The 17,082-nt window shown below is 44.2% G+C and overlaps 1 protein-coding gene across 2 annotated transcripts in view; it reads right to left on the reverse strand.

Moving 5' to 3' along the window:
* CACNG3 (calcium voltage-gated channel auxiliary subunit gamma 3) overlaps window positions 1-14,020 on the reverse strand; it is an 84,129-nt gene extending 70,109 nt beyond the window's left edge. Inside the window, exon 1 of one of the 2 annotated variants that reach the window (XM_045460404.1) lies at window positions 12,794-14,020. In XM_045460404.1, the coding sequence (XP_045316360.1) occupies window positions 12,794-13,004 (211 nt within the window). In that variant the 5' untranslated portion in view covers window positions 13,005-14,020. The remainder of the gene's footprint in view (window positions 1-12,793) is intronic. The other variant, XM_045460405.1, reaches the window with a different exon arrangement.
* Between the last annotated feature and the right edge of the window lie 3,062 nt (window positions 14,021-17,082).

A 17,082-nucleotide genomic window follows, 5' to 3' on the forward strand; every position in this document is an offset into this window, starting at 1 on the left:
AAACGATTTGTTGTAAATACACATCTGTATTGACTGCGGCATGCCAAAACCAGCTTCCACAGGTGAAGCAGAATTTTGCAATGGCTGAGATGTGGAAGACACTTCAACAGTTACCCATGATTTTTGGAACTATTTTAACAGGTGGGTGTTATTGTATTGCAAGACAGCTTTGCCTCATGCTGAATGGCATATGCCACGGAATACAGAGTGGTGGAGATACCATTTCCTAAACATGCAGGTAACTGAATATACATAGAATCTGAAGCACAAGGGATGGAAACAGGGTCTGATGGATTTGTGCACACTATGTCCCCACAACATGTATTTACTTTTTTCTCTCCCCGAGTGTGCACCCAGAGTATTGTAAGAATTTGAAATGACACTATTGAACTACTCTGGATAATCTTTGAGGGAAAAAGTGGGAAATAAGGGACAGACAAATAATGTGACGTCAGTCTTCCTCAAAAGACACGCTTACTGAATTGCTAACAGTCATGGCAGAGATTATAGGATATATTATTTTAAAAGTGGTTTGTGAACGCTTAAGAGCAGAACAGTGACTGGTAGGGATTAGCATGGGTTCACCAGGAGAAGCTCAAGGTAATTGAATTACCTACCCTGAAGCAACAAATTCAATGAATATTTATTGAGTATCTAGTATGTTCCAGTTCTAGGTGGTTCAGCAAAATGTGGTGGGTAGAGCTGTTTGATAATATTTCTTAAAACGTGCAGGCTGAAAGGTAGATACACGGTGTCAGGTTTTGCCCGCCCCAATCTCATCCGAGGTGCCCACTTCTGTCCTCTCCAAGCCCAAGGTCATCAAGACCCAGGCCTGGTGGTGTATTGGTCTGTTGCATATCTAGTGGGTGTTTGTGCTCCTCAAAGATGATTTCAGGGGTGCCTGGGTGGCTCAGTCAGTTAAGTGTCTGACTGCAGCTCAGGTCATGGTCTTGCCTTTGGTGATTTTGAGGCCTACATCAGGCTCTCTGCTATCAGCAAGGAGCCCGCTTAGGATCCTGTCTCCCTCTCTCTGCTCCTTCCCCACTCTTTCTCTGTCTTTCTCAAAAATAAATAAACATTAAAATATATATATATATATATATATATATATATATATATATATATATATACAGTTTCCGCCTTTCTGAGTGCTGCGTGAGAATCAGGCTGCAGATCCCGAAGTAACAGTAATCTACACCAGAACTTGATTCCTGCCTGACACAGAGGCGAAAGCTCAAAGAAGTCAAACAAATGATGGGTCCCAGTGTACTCCTCAGGAAGTGGGACAGCCATGAACCTAATGGCTTCCCCAAGTTTGCAGACACTCAAGTCCAACATAGAAGATGCAACGATCTCCAGTGGTTTGCTTACTTGCATCTAATCAGGTTCTTTAAGAAACTCTGTTCTTCTCACTTCCAAACCATTAGTGTTGCCATTAAACACACACACACACACACACACACACACACACACACACACATCACAGGGCGCCTGGGTGGCTCAGTCGGTTGAATGTCTGACTTCGGATTTTGGCTCAGGTCCTGATCTCACGGTTGCAACATGAAGCCCCACATCGGGCTCTGTGCAGAGCATGGGACCTGCTTGGGATTCTCTCTCTCCCTCTCCCTCTGACCCTCCCCTGCTCCTGCACACACACATACACACACACTATCTCTCTCTCTCTCTCAAAATAATTAAACATTAAAAACATTTTTTTTAATTTACATTTGATTTAAAGAGGTGGTGTTTCTCAGAAGCCCAGTGCTATAGTATCTGAATCTTGTTAGCTTTACCATTTCTTTTCCTTGACCTTGCTGGATTTAGAGTAAACATTGGGAAAGGTTGGGATAATTCTTTTTCACAGTTGTTTCCGTTGTTGAATGGCTCAGAGCCAGTGACTAACACCAAACACTCCTTGGCACAGGAGTGAGCTGGTTGGAAGAGACCTGTCCGTCAGGCCCCAGGCCCTTCAATGAAGGCAGTGCAGTGTGGTGGTTCAGGTGAAGCTTCTGGCGATCACATTGGCAGGTGACCCAATGCAAGCGAGTTACTTCTATGAGCCTCAGTCTCCTTGTGGGTGGAGCAGGTCTGCTAACAGTACACAGGACTATTATGAGTTGCATCTATTTACCCTAAATGCTTATCCAAGTGCATGGAATACAGTCATGAAAGGCAGCACAGGGTAGGGTTGGAATACCAGCGCTGCCTCTTACTAACCATGGACTCTCTGGGTCTCCATTCTCTCCTTTGCAAAATGGGGATAAAAACAGTATCTACCTCCTGAAGAAGTAACAAGGATCAAATCATATTTGTCAAACACTCACTTAGAACAGTGGCTAGTATATAGTATGTGTCTGGGGTTTTTTTAAGTTTATTTATTTATTTTTGAGAGAGAGAGAGAGAGAGAGAGAGAGAGAGAGAGAATATGAACAGGGTAGGGACAGAGAGAGAGGAAGAGAGAGAGAATCCCAAGCAGGCTCTGCACTGTCAGCGCAGAGCCCAACGTGGGGCTTGAACTCACAAACCGTGAGATCATGACCACAGAACTATTGAGGCGCCTCTACGGTATGTGTCTGTTAAGTAAGTAAATAAATGCTCAGGATTTAGCCCAGATGTGAACATTCAGTCGGCCCCAGTAATCGTAGCTTGGTACACGCAAGGCGTTCGTTAAGTGTCAGTTATTTCTTATTTCCTTGGCCCTTCCGGGTTCTCATGGCCCAGCATCTCCTTTTCCAGCTTCCTTGGAAGCAGTCCCCAGGATCTGTAATTGACACCTGCCCTGTTTCCTGATTCCAGGAGGGAGGGCAGGCCTATCCTGGAGGTGTGGCCTCTTATGCAAGCCTCTTGGGCTGGAGAGCTGCTAGTCTAGACTTTACTGTTCATCTACATCATTTTGGAGCAAGCCTCAAGAGACCCTTAAAATGCTAGTCAAGTCCTGACAACTTCTTCAATCTCTGCTTTTCTTTCCAATTTTCACCAGCCCCTCTGCTCCTTGCCCCCTAAGCGTCAGTGCTCCCTAGGGTTTTGTCATTTTCCCTGTTGATATTCATTGGCTTTTCTCTGGCCCTTCTTGTGTGCTTTCACGTCTTCAGTTTCCACCTATGTTTAGGTGGTCCTAAGGTCATACCTGGTTTCACCTCTGACCTAAGCTCTACAATACTGATCCTTAACATTTTGGAGGATGCAACTCTCTCCCTAAAAGCACCTATTTACATGACATTTTTCTTCAAGTTTCATGAATTACTGAACCTCATGTACGGAGCAAATGGAGGGGAACTGCTGTCTAGACTTCCAATACCAGCTGCCTGTTTTTTGTGGACATCGGTTTCTTTACCCTCACTTACTCAGTAGCCATCTATGATTGACTCCACCTTCACCCTAGTCTCTAGGGTCCTGTTCTTTCCACTGCCATCAGAACACTGGCTCCTAAAGTTTCCCCCTTTTGCCAGCGCTGACAGATGCTGTTCCCTGCATACCTGGGCAGGGGTTGCATTTTCCTGGAGACCTTTAAGAGGGAAGGATCTCACTGACTTTCTTCCACCCTCTCCAAGTCTCAGGAAGAAATGAAGTACTACCTGGGCAAAGAACTAAGTGCCAGTTCTCCCAGAAAGAGAAGAGGATGCACAGAATACCTGGTGAGATGAAGAGTCTATGATGAAGGCAAATAGTACAACCACCTCTCCCGACCCAATATTCTTTTATGAAAAAGACTATTTTTTTACATTTATTTATTTTTGAGAGACAGAGTGAGGCAGAGCACGAGCAGGGGAGGGGCAGAGAGAGAGAAGGAGACACAGAATCTGAAGCAGCTTCCACACTCTGAGCAAGCAGTCAGCACACAGCTTGATGTGGAGCTCGAACCCACGAACCGTGAGATCATGACCCGAGCCGAAGTCGGACGCCCAGCCGACTGAGCCACCCAGGCTCCCCCGCCCCCAATATTCTTGAGAAAACAAAGGCTACTTCCAGAAATAAAATGTTGTTATGGATTCCTACATGCCTCTCCAGTGAGATATAACAGGAGTTGGCAAACTTTACTTCTTCTGTAAAGGGCCAGACAGTAAATATTTTAGGCTTTGCAGGCCAAGCAGAAAAATTGAGGATACTATGTAGGTACATATGCAACAAGAGAGAAAACAAATTTCCATAAAATTTTTATTGGCAACGTTCAGAAGTACAGATGCTTAAATTTGAATTTCTCATCATTTTTATGTGTCATGAAATATTATTGGATATTATTTAATTTTTTCAACTACTTAAAAATGTACAACACATTCTTAGTTTGTGGGTTGTACAAAAATAGTAAAAGGGCTGAATTTGGCCCATGGGCTATAGTTTGCCAACCCCTGAGATATAGTTACATATCATGGTAGATATATACTACTGTGTTTTCAGCTTCCAGAATTTTAGAGACAAAGCATGTGGATATATACCCTGTCTATTGAAGAGTGTCAAATGAGTGGAGTGTAAGTGTGTAACTTTTATTTTAGCTTTCAACTGTGTTATATCTAATCTCTTATTTCCTTAATGATATTTTGGGCAGATGTCAAAACTTTCCAGTCACTTGTGCCTGTTAAAACTTCCAGATTGCAAGGCTCTATCCATGTTTGTCCCTCTTAAAAAATTTTTTTTAACATTTATTCATTTTTGAGACAGAGAGAGACAGTGTGTCAGTGGGGGAGGGGCAGAGAGAGAGGGAGACACAGAATCCGAAGCAGGCTCCAGGGTTGGAGCTGTCAGTAGACAGCCTGATACGGGGCTCGAACCCACAAACCATGAGATCATGACCTGAGCTGAAGTCCGACGCTTAACCCACTGAGCCACCCAGGCGTCCCTCGTCCCTCTTTTAGATTCTAGCACCTTCAGTATGCTGTGGCCGGGAGCAGAAAGAAAAGAAGGCCAAAATGTTACTTCACTCAACTTGGTGAAGGTGTAAACCTTTACTATTTGTTGTTACTGCTTCGCCAGCTAACACTGACGGTCAGGGTTCTCTGCGTGGCGGGGACCTACGTGTTGTCTGTCTTGTGGAGACACATGCATTGGTTACTGGAGGCCTTCCCACTGCAACTTCCCTCTCTGATGTGGGGTATCTGAGTCTGATCCAGTCTCTTCCCTCCCACTTGGCTTCCGACACTGGAAACTCATGGCTCCACGCTGCTGGACCAGCAGTTGAGTCATACAGTACCCTGTGACCACTTTCGAAAGGACTTCTTCCCTTTGGATGGACTCAGCTCTGGGCCAAGGTGCACGGCTTGGGGAATGCAGCAGGAGATGACTCTCAGTCCTTGCTTCACCCCCAGGCCCAGCAGCCCTGTGCAGGGCAACATCTTTGTGAACATCATGTAGCTCTAACCAGGGTCTGCTTGCCTAATGGGTGGCTCTCTTGGGTGGGATACTGACCAAATGGCTCACGCTCAGCTATTCACCAGTTCCACACAACCCACTGAACCTCCCTATTCCAAAAAGGCTGCCCCAGTGTCATTCCCTCTCTCAGCCTGGTGTCTCCCCCAACTTCCCTGCCCAAATAGGCACACAAGCAACGTCCAAACCAGGAATGTGATGCCAGTCTCTCTTTTTTCCAGGCACCCTCAATCTTTATAAAAGATTCTTCTTGGAGCCACAGGTGACTCACTGAAGAACCACAAGTATTTAGGAGAAAGGGAGGTGGTATAAGAAAGCTAGCTTATCATTTGTCTTTGCACATGGGTATTATCTTTACAGGATGAATTAAGGACTACTGGTCAACATATTATTTAGAGGTATGAAGGAATAAAGGAACCATAAGAAGCATAAAAATACAAATAGTTGAAAATGCTTGCTACTGTGTTTCTTCATTTTACAGGTGTGGAAACTCATGATCAGAGGTTAAGCATCTTCCCAGGTGTTGCAGGCAATAAACGGCAGGATCCAGGTAAGAACCCAAGTCCACCTGATCTCAAGCCCCTTGCTGTTATCCCATGTTCTCTGTGGTCAGAGAACAGTGCATAAATGATTAAAGGCCGATTTGCTCCTACAGTGAAAAAGTGGGCTTTGGCAGGGTCATGTGGATGGAGGAAAAAGAAAAACAACATTGGAGTTTTGTGGGCTTCTCTTTAGCCTCAGAAACACTGGTGTCACTGGGGGGGCACTTCCACATGTCAGAGTATAATTTTTAAATGGTTAGAAACATAATTTTCCTAAAATATACAATGAGCTCATGTCAAGTTTTATTCAACTCCTCAATGAGAGAACTGGCAGAATGACAAAGCTAGTTCAAAGGGGGATGTTATATATATTTTTCAGGGAAAAAATTCTGAAGTAAGATTGTCAAGTTAGGAAACTGATTCATGTTCTAGAGAAAGGGCAATAAATCTACAACATTTGGGGTTACGTCTTCTAATGAACAGAAATCATTTGCACCTCTAATGAGCAAATTAATTTGCATCTTTCCACATTTCTACAAGTAAACATCTAACTATACCACTGACCCTGAATCTGTAATGAAACTTAAGTCAAACAAAATTACATTCCCCTAGAGGATCCGATGACCCCTTCGGTAAGATTGTTAGAAACTGCTCTAAGAGAACATTCAAAGGATACAGTCATCTTTTTGTGGGCTTTTTTTTTTCTTGTTTTATTTTTTCTTGATGGATACCAGTAAGCCCACTAGTCACCATGCTAATAACCTATACTGGTTACCCAACCTTGGAACTCGGATCACTTGCCTATTTTTCTAATCCAGAAAATAAAATGTCAAGTGATGAAGCAAACAGAATTACTTGCAAATCATCTACTTCCTTGAACGAGTAGGATGGTAGGGGGGCTGGTTTGAGGTAGAAGGAAGAGGAGTCAGTCCTTTTCACCAATGATAGAATTTAGGAATAAGATTCAGAATATTTAATCACCGGTAAGACACGAGACCAGTCAGAATAGATGCTTCCGTAGGGCTGGGGCAGGATCATGATGGACCCTGCTGGGCTGGGTCTTAACCCTTTACTGGACAAATCTCATAGATGTCTGGGAGGTTCCAGGATACGCTAGGGTAGCTACAGTGGTGGTGGAAGGGGGAGGGTTGATGGGAGACTTGGGCCAGATGCTGTTTACCAAGAAATAGGAAAGTATTTCAACATTTTAACAAGCAATATGGCCATACAGACATGTTCTAGTTGAATGTTATCATGCTCACACCTCAACCTCTGCCACCTCCCCAGTCCTGACTGGCCCTACAAACACAGGCATAGTTACTCACCCCCATCCTGCCTTAAAGCTCCAGTCCACTTCTCTCCTCTATTTGCCTCTTGGGCTTTAGGGACAAAGAAGAAGCATGCGGGAAAGGAACAGGAAGGAGGTCAAGAGTAAGGAAGAGAGTCAGAGCATTCTGTACCCACGTCTCAGGGAAGGTGCTGCATCAGATCTAGGAGAGGAGGAGCAGAAGTGACTGGTTGGTACTGTTCCTAAGCTCTAGAGATAGACCAGGGCTCCCAATAGCCAAGGATCCCTGTCCTTATATTCTATTGGAGGGAGCTAGGAAATATGAAAAGTATGAGTTACCATATGCGAGAGCACCCAGCACAGAGCTTGGCACATGGGAAATACTCAACAAACGTTACACCCTTCTCTCATCCCTGTCCTCAATCACATCTTTGCAGCTTCCCCGAAGGCTTCTGAACACATAAATAAAGCTGCAACCCCATCTGGCTGAAAAAGTCAACCATCTGGAGATTTGGAAATATAGGGGAACTTCTAATGACTGGCTAATTTTTTTTTCAGTTTTTCAGCCAGATGTTTGATGTCATTCAGGCCCATCTGTAGCAGAAATAGCATTTTGTTGAAACTCTTTTCTGTCATTTTAAGTTCCTTGTCCTAAAAGCTAAGTGGGCTTTATTTTCTTTGTAAGCAATTTTTTCAATGAATTGAAAAAGTGATCACTGACTAATGGAGAACAATTCAGGAATAAAATACGAAAATATCAGAAATTTAGATTAAAAAGGACTTTTAGATAATTTCCAGGGCTCAAAACTGGCAGCCTATGGATCAAATTCAACAATAAGGTAAGTTTGGCTTGGCAGGCACTGCATTAAAAATTGTTTTAATTTAGTTTCCCACATTTTATTTACTTAAAAATTTTTTTCAGTGTTTGTTTATTTTTAAGAGAGAGACAGAGAGAGAGACAGAGACAGAGACAGAGACAGAGTATGAGTGGGGAGGGGCAGAGAGAGAGGGAGACACAGAATCTGAAGCAGGCCCTATCTAGGCTTGGAACTGTCAGCACAGAGCCCAATGTGGCGGGGCTTGAACTCGTGAACCACAAGGTCATGACCTGAGCTGAAGTTGGATACTTAACCAACTGAGCCACCCAGGAGCCCCTAGTTGCCCACATTTTAAAAATCAAGAGATCTTACAACTGGCTTTTTAATATTTGGAATATTGGGATGAATTTGGTACACATCGGCCCAGAGTAAAAATCAACTCAAGTCCCATAGTAATTGTCCCTTAGATGGGGGATTCTTCTCTCTGGTTTGCCTCAGTCCCCACCACTCTCTGTTGCCCCACCCTGAGACCACATTTCAGTTACTATAGATCTTCTCAAATGCAATTACTTCCCCCTCACCCACCATAGAATTAAGAGGACAGTGAAATCCTTGTTCCAAATGTTATATTACCTGCTTCATCTGCATGGACATTTGGATTTGTTACTCCCTAATTTTACCTGGGGCTTTCATTTCAGAATTGGATAAACTGAGGCTCAAGGGAGGAAAATAACATGTACAATTCACAGAACGTTAGCGACAGAAATGTGAGGAGTCCTCGGGGTTCCTTGCTACCAGGCCAGTGGTCTTTCCATTATGTAAATATATCACTTTGACTGTGTCTCAGACTTCAAGAGGTCTTAACGAGAGAATCATGCATTGAACGTGTTCTCATTCAAATGCACATGCTGCCATTGAAAACACGCAGCAAGTTGGGGCCCTACTTTGTGAATGCCTTGCGTGCTTTCCAGATAATGAGTCAGGCATTCGTTCTGCTTTCTGAGTGTGGGTGTCTCTACATAGGTCGATTGTTTTGTTTTGTTTGTTTTTTTTTTTTCATTCAAAACGTGTCCTTTGCTGTCTCTGAGTGTGTGCCTGTCTGATGTCTCCTGCACTCCTGCAGATGCTGCACAGGCATGCTGAATGTTCTGGGACCTGACACTTCTGAATGGAAAAACCCATGTGTCTGGGCATTCTCACGAGCTAATGTTTATAGCAGTAGCAACCTATCCACTGGAGCATGAATTAATGTTCTCTAGCAAATGCTCTGAGAAGAAACATGGCTAAGGTGAAGTAGGGCCTGCTGGGTTTAGGTATATAACCTCAGGCAAGTCATATAATTTGTCTAGGCCTCAGTTTCTTCACCTATAAAGTGAGGATAATACGGGTGCCTGGGTTGGCTCAGTCGGTTAGGCATCCGCCTCTTAGTTTCGGTTCAGGTCATGATCTCACGGTTGTGAGATCGAGCCCCACATCGGGCTCCGTGCTATCAGCGCGGAGCCCGCTTGGGATTTTCTCTCCCCCTCTCTCTCTGTCCCTCCCCACTCTCTCTCCCTCTCAAAATAGATAAATAAACTTTAAAAAATGAGGACAATAACAATGCCTACATCAATGAGCTCCTTTAAAGAGGAAAAAGTTAATTTTTCAAAATTGTGAGAATAGTGCTAGCATATAGTAAGTACTAAATATAAATGACATTCTGGTGAGTTATAGAAATGAAAACTGGAAACATCCCTTCTCTCACTTGAGTGATGTGACCCTTCTTAACTCATGTAATCATTGCCAGGCCCATTGTAAATAGTCAATACTTGTTGCTTTTAACATCATAATGACTTAGAGGAGTTTCAGAAAATTTAGATTCCAGTGATCCACTACAGACCTGTGGAAGCAGAGAATCTACTTGTGAGGACTCATAATCTTTTTTTTTTTTTTTTAAGCTGCCCATGTAATTCTGATGATTTAGCCAAGTTTGGAAACATTGATGTAGTTTCCTTATTTTTGAATATCTTTGGTGGTGGAGAACTCATAACCTCTTAAAGCTCCCCATTCCACACTGCATAGTTATTTATATTGAGGTAACACCTATTTTCCTCTAGCTCTTACTTCTACCCTCTGGAGGCCACGGAGAACATTTCAAATCTCCTTTCCATATGACAACTCTTCAGATATTTGCAGACAGCTGTCATGTCCCTTCCAAGCATTCTCTTTTGGACAAAATAGTCACATTCTCTCATGGTTCTTAAAAAAGGGTGGATGAACTGACTCTTCTAATTTGATATTAGGGAAAACTGAGCTACAAGACCTCCAGTTATCCTTTGACACTAAAAGACCAGAAAAATGAGGATGTCGAGACTCTGGGAGACAAGGGATCCTGAATGAGAGATGGGTATGCAGCTTTATTCCACAGGATGAATGCTGCCTACTGCATGTGTCTTCTCATGCAGGAGATCAGAGGTTCCTGAAAATTCCTTGAACATTTGCTATATTCATACACAAAGAAAAATCTTGGCTTCAGATTTTCAGCCAGGTCCATCTAGGTGGTAGTTCTACAGGTGTACACATAGCTAATAATTCACTGTGATTCATTCAAGTTCATGCATCTTACTGTATTTAATACTTCAAAAATGTAAAAAAAAAAATGTATAGCTGGGTCAAGTTGCATGAAGACTGCAACAAATTTTCTCCAAAGAATTCACCTAAAAACATATCTTAGATTCATCTAGTTCCATCTTGATTCAAATTCTCACTTCTCCCACTAAGCCCACAGAATGCCTGGGTGGGATTCCAATTCCTTGTGCAAACTGTGGGTGTAGGACATGATGTTGGAGAAAAGAGAAACCATCAGTTGAGAAATTCTGAGCAAGGATTCAGGGATTTTAGGCCCTAACAGGGGAAGCCAAAATTGGTGTTTAATTCTGCATTCCAAGGTTAGTTCCAAGAGGCAGAAGAATCAGAAATAACTGAAGCATGGTCTACATATGTACCTTGTTTGGCTCAGATTTTTTATGCCATCCCTACAACCATGTATACATCAAAACATCCACCAAATCACAACTTTACAAAAGATAACTCAATTCGTTGTTGTCAATATAGGAAAGGGAACTATGGAACTTCCCTAAGGTAAATGACTTCACCATATCTGATCACCAATGATCACAGACTTTAGATTTTTGTCAATGTTTGGGAAATAATTATTCTAAAATTTCCATCAGTACCCTGGATAAAATAAGAGCTTTGGATAGTGCTAATTCATGACCACCTATTCCAAACTAATCATTTCCCAGATTAATAATTGAGGGTTGGAGTAGGTAAATGTCTCAGCCAAGGTCACATGCATAGTTTGCAGCATTACCCAGGTCTTCTGGCTTCAAGTACAATGATATTTGTTGCATTTAAAGTAGTCTTTTCCTACCTGGGATTCCCACCAGTTGCAAATTTGTGTTGGAAACAGAATCAATGGTAGTAGTGCTACAGTCAGGAGAGCAGTTGTTCAGAGTGTGAGGACATGGGAAGAAGGCCAGGGAATGATGCAATATTACACTAGCAAGTGATGTCATAGCATGATTTCCTAAGAGATTTACATAAATGCAAGTTCTCAAAAAGCCCTAACAAATGCCAGCCAGTGGGAATGCAGGCATGGAGAACCAATGGCAAACAAGGGAGGGGAACATACAGGAAACCCAGATTTCCTTGCTCATCACTGTGACAAGCTTCACAGATTCCTCAGAAGCCTGAGAAAATTCCCTTTTGCCCCTCTAATCCAGTGCCTTCCCTCAGGCACATAAGCTCCACAGAGCTTTGATTTTCTTCTCTATTTTCCTATTTGCTACCACTGACATTCAGGCATTTCCCAGTGATGCTGAGAGTGACTCCTCATGTAGTGAAAGTGAGTTTAATCATCAGTCAGGCTACCCAAGAGCTTGACATTCTAAAAATTGGTCTGTCCTCTTCGTTATAATTTGGAGCAAAAATCTTCAATTTTTTAAATTAGAAGCTGTGATTTTTGGAGAATCCATCTTATACAAATGTAATGGGAATGTATTTGTTGAGTTTGGAGATGACTTAATAAAGAAAACAGATGGATACCAAATACTAACACTTCAGTTTTGTTTTGATTCCAAACAGTGAAACATCTATTAGTAAGGAAGTTTTGTTAAAATGTGTGTGTGCATGTGCGTGTGTAAGGGTTCACATATGTTAAGTCTAGTTGGCAATGCAAGTTCGTGAAAATATCTACTTAGACCAAACTCATAAGAAACTGATAAGACTATGTTAGAAATAAGGAACTAGCTCAGAGTGTGCCAGCCTAGGTCACAGTTTCTCCCCCTCTCTCTCTTTCTCTCTCTCTCCCTTTCCCTCCCTCCAATCCTCCCTCCCTTTCTCCCTCCCTTCCCCTCTCTCTTCCTTCCTCCTTCTCCCTCTCCCTCCTCCACTGAAAGGCAATTTAAGCAGAGCCAAAGACCCCATCTCAAGCCACAGATCAAAGCAGTTCACAATATGCTTAGGAATTTTAGATTTGAAGACTCTGCTCAACTGCAGAAGCTGCCTAGAGTGCCACAAAATCGCATCTCATGAAGCTTAAACCATAAACAATCAACAAGACCCAACCCCTTCATCCCACTCAGCATTCGTCTTGCTGGAAACAATCTGGACATCTGCACATTCTCAGCAATAATTCAAACTATTCCTCTTTCCCCATCACTCCATCTCCCCCAACACCCGCTGGAATATCAGAATGTCAGAAACTGCATTATTTGGGGCCACTGAGAGGAATTTGTAAATACCTTCTAGGCAGCAGGTCCTCCACAGCCCCGAATGGGTCATTACTTCTTCATTCTTCCTGCTGGTTTCATTATCACTTGTAGATTTAGTCCTGCACACACCTCTGGAATATAACCAGTAGTCCGTGCCCACTGCAATGGTCATTAAACTAAAAGCTGCGAAGGCTCCCACGGTGGTGATCAACATCTGGATACCTCTGTCACACATCCTCATAATTCTTCATGGTACTCTGGATGGCTGGGGGTTGGAGGGGTAGGTTCAATGCCAGAGGGGAAAATCACTCTGCAGCTGGGTAACCTAGGGCAAGCTCTTCCAAAAATTCGGGTCTCCTTTTGTCACCATCCACAGAGACTTTAGGAAACCTGGGATCTCCTGTCTGGAGCTCTCTCCGGTTCCCTGGGTCGCCTATGGCCCTTGGAAGGGTGCAGGCTCCAGGGGGTTGGTCCACATCACTGCTGCCTTCTGAGGATCCCTGGGTTCCTTTCATTCCTCAGGAGCTTGGTAAAGATGAGGGTCCGTGCAGGGCATGGCTCCGGAGCCTGGAGCTGCCAGCTTGGTTTGAGATGCGCCTGGCTCCTCACAGCCCCGGGAGACTCAAGGCAAAGAAATCCAGAGAGGTCTATGTGTGTGTGTGTGCGTGCGTGCGTGTGTGTGCGAGCGCGTGTGCTGGGGGTGAAGGCGGATGGCAAAAAATAGCACTGCTGGGAGGCGAGTCGCTGAGAAGAGTGTTCATTGCTTCCCCAGCCTCCCAGGAAAGCTCTCCGCCTGCTCCTGACACCCCCGCTCAAACTGGAGAAAAGACAGAGTCCTGGGGCGGGGGCCGGCCGGTTTCATCGGAGGGCAAAGGTCTGCGGTGCTGAAGGGACAGCTCCCGCCTGTTGCCCCGCCTCCGCCTCCCTATCGCCCAGGCTTTAGGTCTGTGGTGCTGAAGGGACAGCTCCCTGGCAGCCGCTGCTGTTGCACCCCCTGCCTTTCCAGCGTCGGGGCTAGATTGCTGGGGTGCCGGAGGGTCAGTCCTCCCTCCCGCCGCCCTTCCCCAGTCCCTTTCCAGGCCAGCCAGCCGGCTCGGCTCTGCCTGGTCAATCCCACGCTCCGCGCAAAGTTTCCGGAGCCCAGGGCAGTCAGCGCCCCGGCTCGTCGGCGCTGCAGCACACCCTGTTCCTCCGCTCCCGGAAGGGTTAAGAAAAGGGGAAGGGGAAAGAAGCCCGCAGCGCACTCTGGCGCGCTCTCAGCTCCCACCCAGCGCGGCGTTTTCCCCCCACCAATGAGCCAGGCAAGTTTGCCTTTTGCTGCGGGCGCCGCTGGAGCCCATTGGGGAAGACCGAGTCTTCTTAAAGGGACCGGCAACTCCCGGCGACAGATCTATGTCTTACTCGGGCGGGTAAAAAGTGTGGTCACAGGCACATCTGTGTATAGTCTGTCTCAATTTGGCTCCCCAGAAAACAAACCAATATGTCTACCCTCCTTTCTCTGGAGCTCTCGTTTACACCGGAGACAACGTGCTCAGATCAGACCCGGAACTGTTCATATACATATGATCATGTATTCCTAAAAGACAGAAGGAACTGAACGCATATAGACTCTGTTGTACGCATATCACAGATTTGGGGCGATGGGGTGTGAGATATTGGTCTTTGATCTCACATACTTTAACATCTTTACATCTGTGGTGGTGGGGGTTGATGGATTCAAGGTGGGATAGTCAATAAAAATGTCAAATTCTTTCCAAAAGTCCCTGGAATGTTCATTTGTTTACATTTTTGTCTAAGTTAGACCATGAAGCAGGTGAAGTTAGGTCTGCTTTCCTTGTTAGTCCAAAGTGCAAATGCCATTGCACACTTGAAAGCTAGTGAGAGTCTCCCTTTAAAATAGTGTTGCAAATGATCAGCATTTGACCAGCTTTCTATTACTATGTATTCTGGCATACACATGAACACAGAGTTGACTAATGACAGTCCACAGAAATGCCATTATTATTATTATTATTATTATTATTATTATTATTATTATTATTTTCCTATGGCATGACGGGAGGCTGGGTGTTCGGAATTGAGGCTGCTTGGGTTGTTTCTGCAGTTTCTGAGATGTGACCACTACCAACTGTCATGTTTGAGTATTATTAAACTGGACAGAAATATAATGGAAGGTAATCACAAACACATATAGTCCTGACTGGTGCCAAGTCAGGCTCTCTGTCTGAGAGCATCTATACAGATGACTGAGTAGAAGTAATGTATTGAAGAGTTCTCAGATGTAATCACAACTTCTTGGTTACTTTGCTACATTGGGGGGGGGCAGTTTAAGGTCACTTGAAGACTTGATTCTTGGTGTTAGATAAACATACCTGTGCATACATGGATTTGAATATAAGGTCATGGTGTGATTGTGTTTAAATGTTAACCTGTGCTGTGTTCAATTTAGTTATGAGTTCTGAATGCCTGGGAATTTGTGGCAGAAGAAAAGAATGCATGCAAATATATACATGTACCTGTAGACACTGTTGTGGGCCATGTGAATATGTTTGCTATAAATACATAGCTGTGTGGATGGGTGGGCATGCATGCTTGTGTATAGGCATAGCATATGTTTGTGCACCTATATGTATTTAATTCCATATGCATATGTCATGGTTCACAAATACTGTTTTATGGGCAGGAAGTAGAAATATGAAAAATCTGCCACATAACCAAAATGAAAAAGATAAACTTGGGCCCAGAACCATAGCTAGCTTTACTCCTAAAGAATGTAAGAGACAACAGAGGAAGGTCTCCAAGGCCTTCTATAAGTGACTTAATTTTTTTCTTAAAAAGAAAATTTGCTTCTTATTACAATGTTCTGCTTTGGCTTTTTTTTTTTTTTTTTTTTCTTTTTCAAGGAAAAAGCTATCTGTAACTTGGAGATGAAGTTGCTTTTTCCTGGGAGATGTTATTAGATGAGTGAAATTTTCCTTCCCTCCTCTCAGAAAATTAAATAATATAAAATAATTGAAAAATGACCATAATAGCCATTCCAGGATCTGTTTCTTTCTTCCTTTAGTCCAGTAAGGGTGAGAAAGGTCTTTTCCCAGAGCAGGGCCATGTAGATGGGAGGTCAGTGACTTTGGGCTTAAGGAGAGTATGCTCTAGTCACTCCATTCACCAGACCTGCAGTAAAATGAGAGCAGCTTCAGCTAAGGTGATTGTGCCCAGGAGGTCCAGCAGAAGGAATTGGGTATCCAAGTAAGATACTGTGGAATAGCAAGGGGAGAGTCAGGAGCTCAGGCAGATGAAAGTGATAATTGTAGATCAGGATACTGTAGACAGTAGGAAGGAAAGAAAGGGGCATGTGTTATAAGATGGACCTTTATACTGAACCTTTGGCCTGATGAAGCAGGATCACTCTTTGCAACTTCTGCCCAGGGCCAAAGCTGATCACAGAATGTGGGAAGTCCTGAACCTCATTTGAAGCAAGTAAGAACACCTGCCTGGAGTGGGAGTGTGGAGGTAGGGGGGCCATCAGTTAGTTCCCCGTGATGATTCCCCACTTACTAGGGGGTGACCTCATCCTTTCATTCAATTGAATGTGTAGGCGGTATATACATGGGAGCGTAGAATTGCTTCTAAGCTTAGATTTAATTGCTTATTTCTACCACTAGAGGGCTCTTTCACCAGATCAATCTGGGACCCAAGAGATTCAAAGCACTATCACATCTGAGGAGCCAAGATGGCAGAACAGCACGGAAGGTTTTTTTTTTGTGTGTCTCGCATCCATGAACTACAACCAGATCAACACCTAGAAAACCGATCTGAAGATTAACACAACAATCTGCACAACCTGAACCACAGAACTCAGCAGGTACATGGCGCAGAGAGGTGAACTGGGGTGGAGAGAAGCCGCAGAGGGCAGGGAGCTGGTGGAGAGAGGATGGAGCCGGTGAAGAGTATGGGAAAAGCACTCCCCAGTAGCAGCTGGAGAGAAAGTGGAAAAGTAGAAACAGGCACAGGGACCGAACTAAAAAGGAGAAAGGAGAAAGGAGAGGGTTTAAATTTCATTAAGACTATAAACGGGGAGCGCAGAGTCTGAAATGCCGCAGCTCTATACCTGGCGATGCTCTGGTGAGAAGGGCGAATCCCCAGGAGCAGAGTGGGGTCCGGTGTTCTTCAGGCCACACAGGAGAGGCGGTTCCCCTGCTGGGAGGACATCTGGTAGAGGCTGTGTGGGTCCCCCCCAAAGCAAGGCTCCAGTGGCCCCGGGAGAACAACCACTTTCGCTGGTGCTGGAACAAAGTCCCCGGGGGTGAAGCCTGGTGCCA

Source organism: Leopardus geoffroyi, chromosome E3 (assembly GCF_018350155.1).
Source record: "Leopardus geoffroyi isolate Oge1 chromosome E3, O.geoffroyi_Oge1_pat1.0, whole genome shotgun sequence".
In the NCBI taxonomy this organism is placed as follows: Eukaryota; Metazoa; Chordata; class Mammalia; order Carnivora; family Felidae; genus Leopardus; species Leopardus geoffroyi.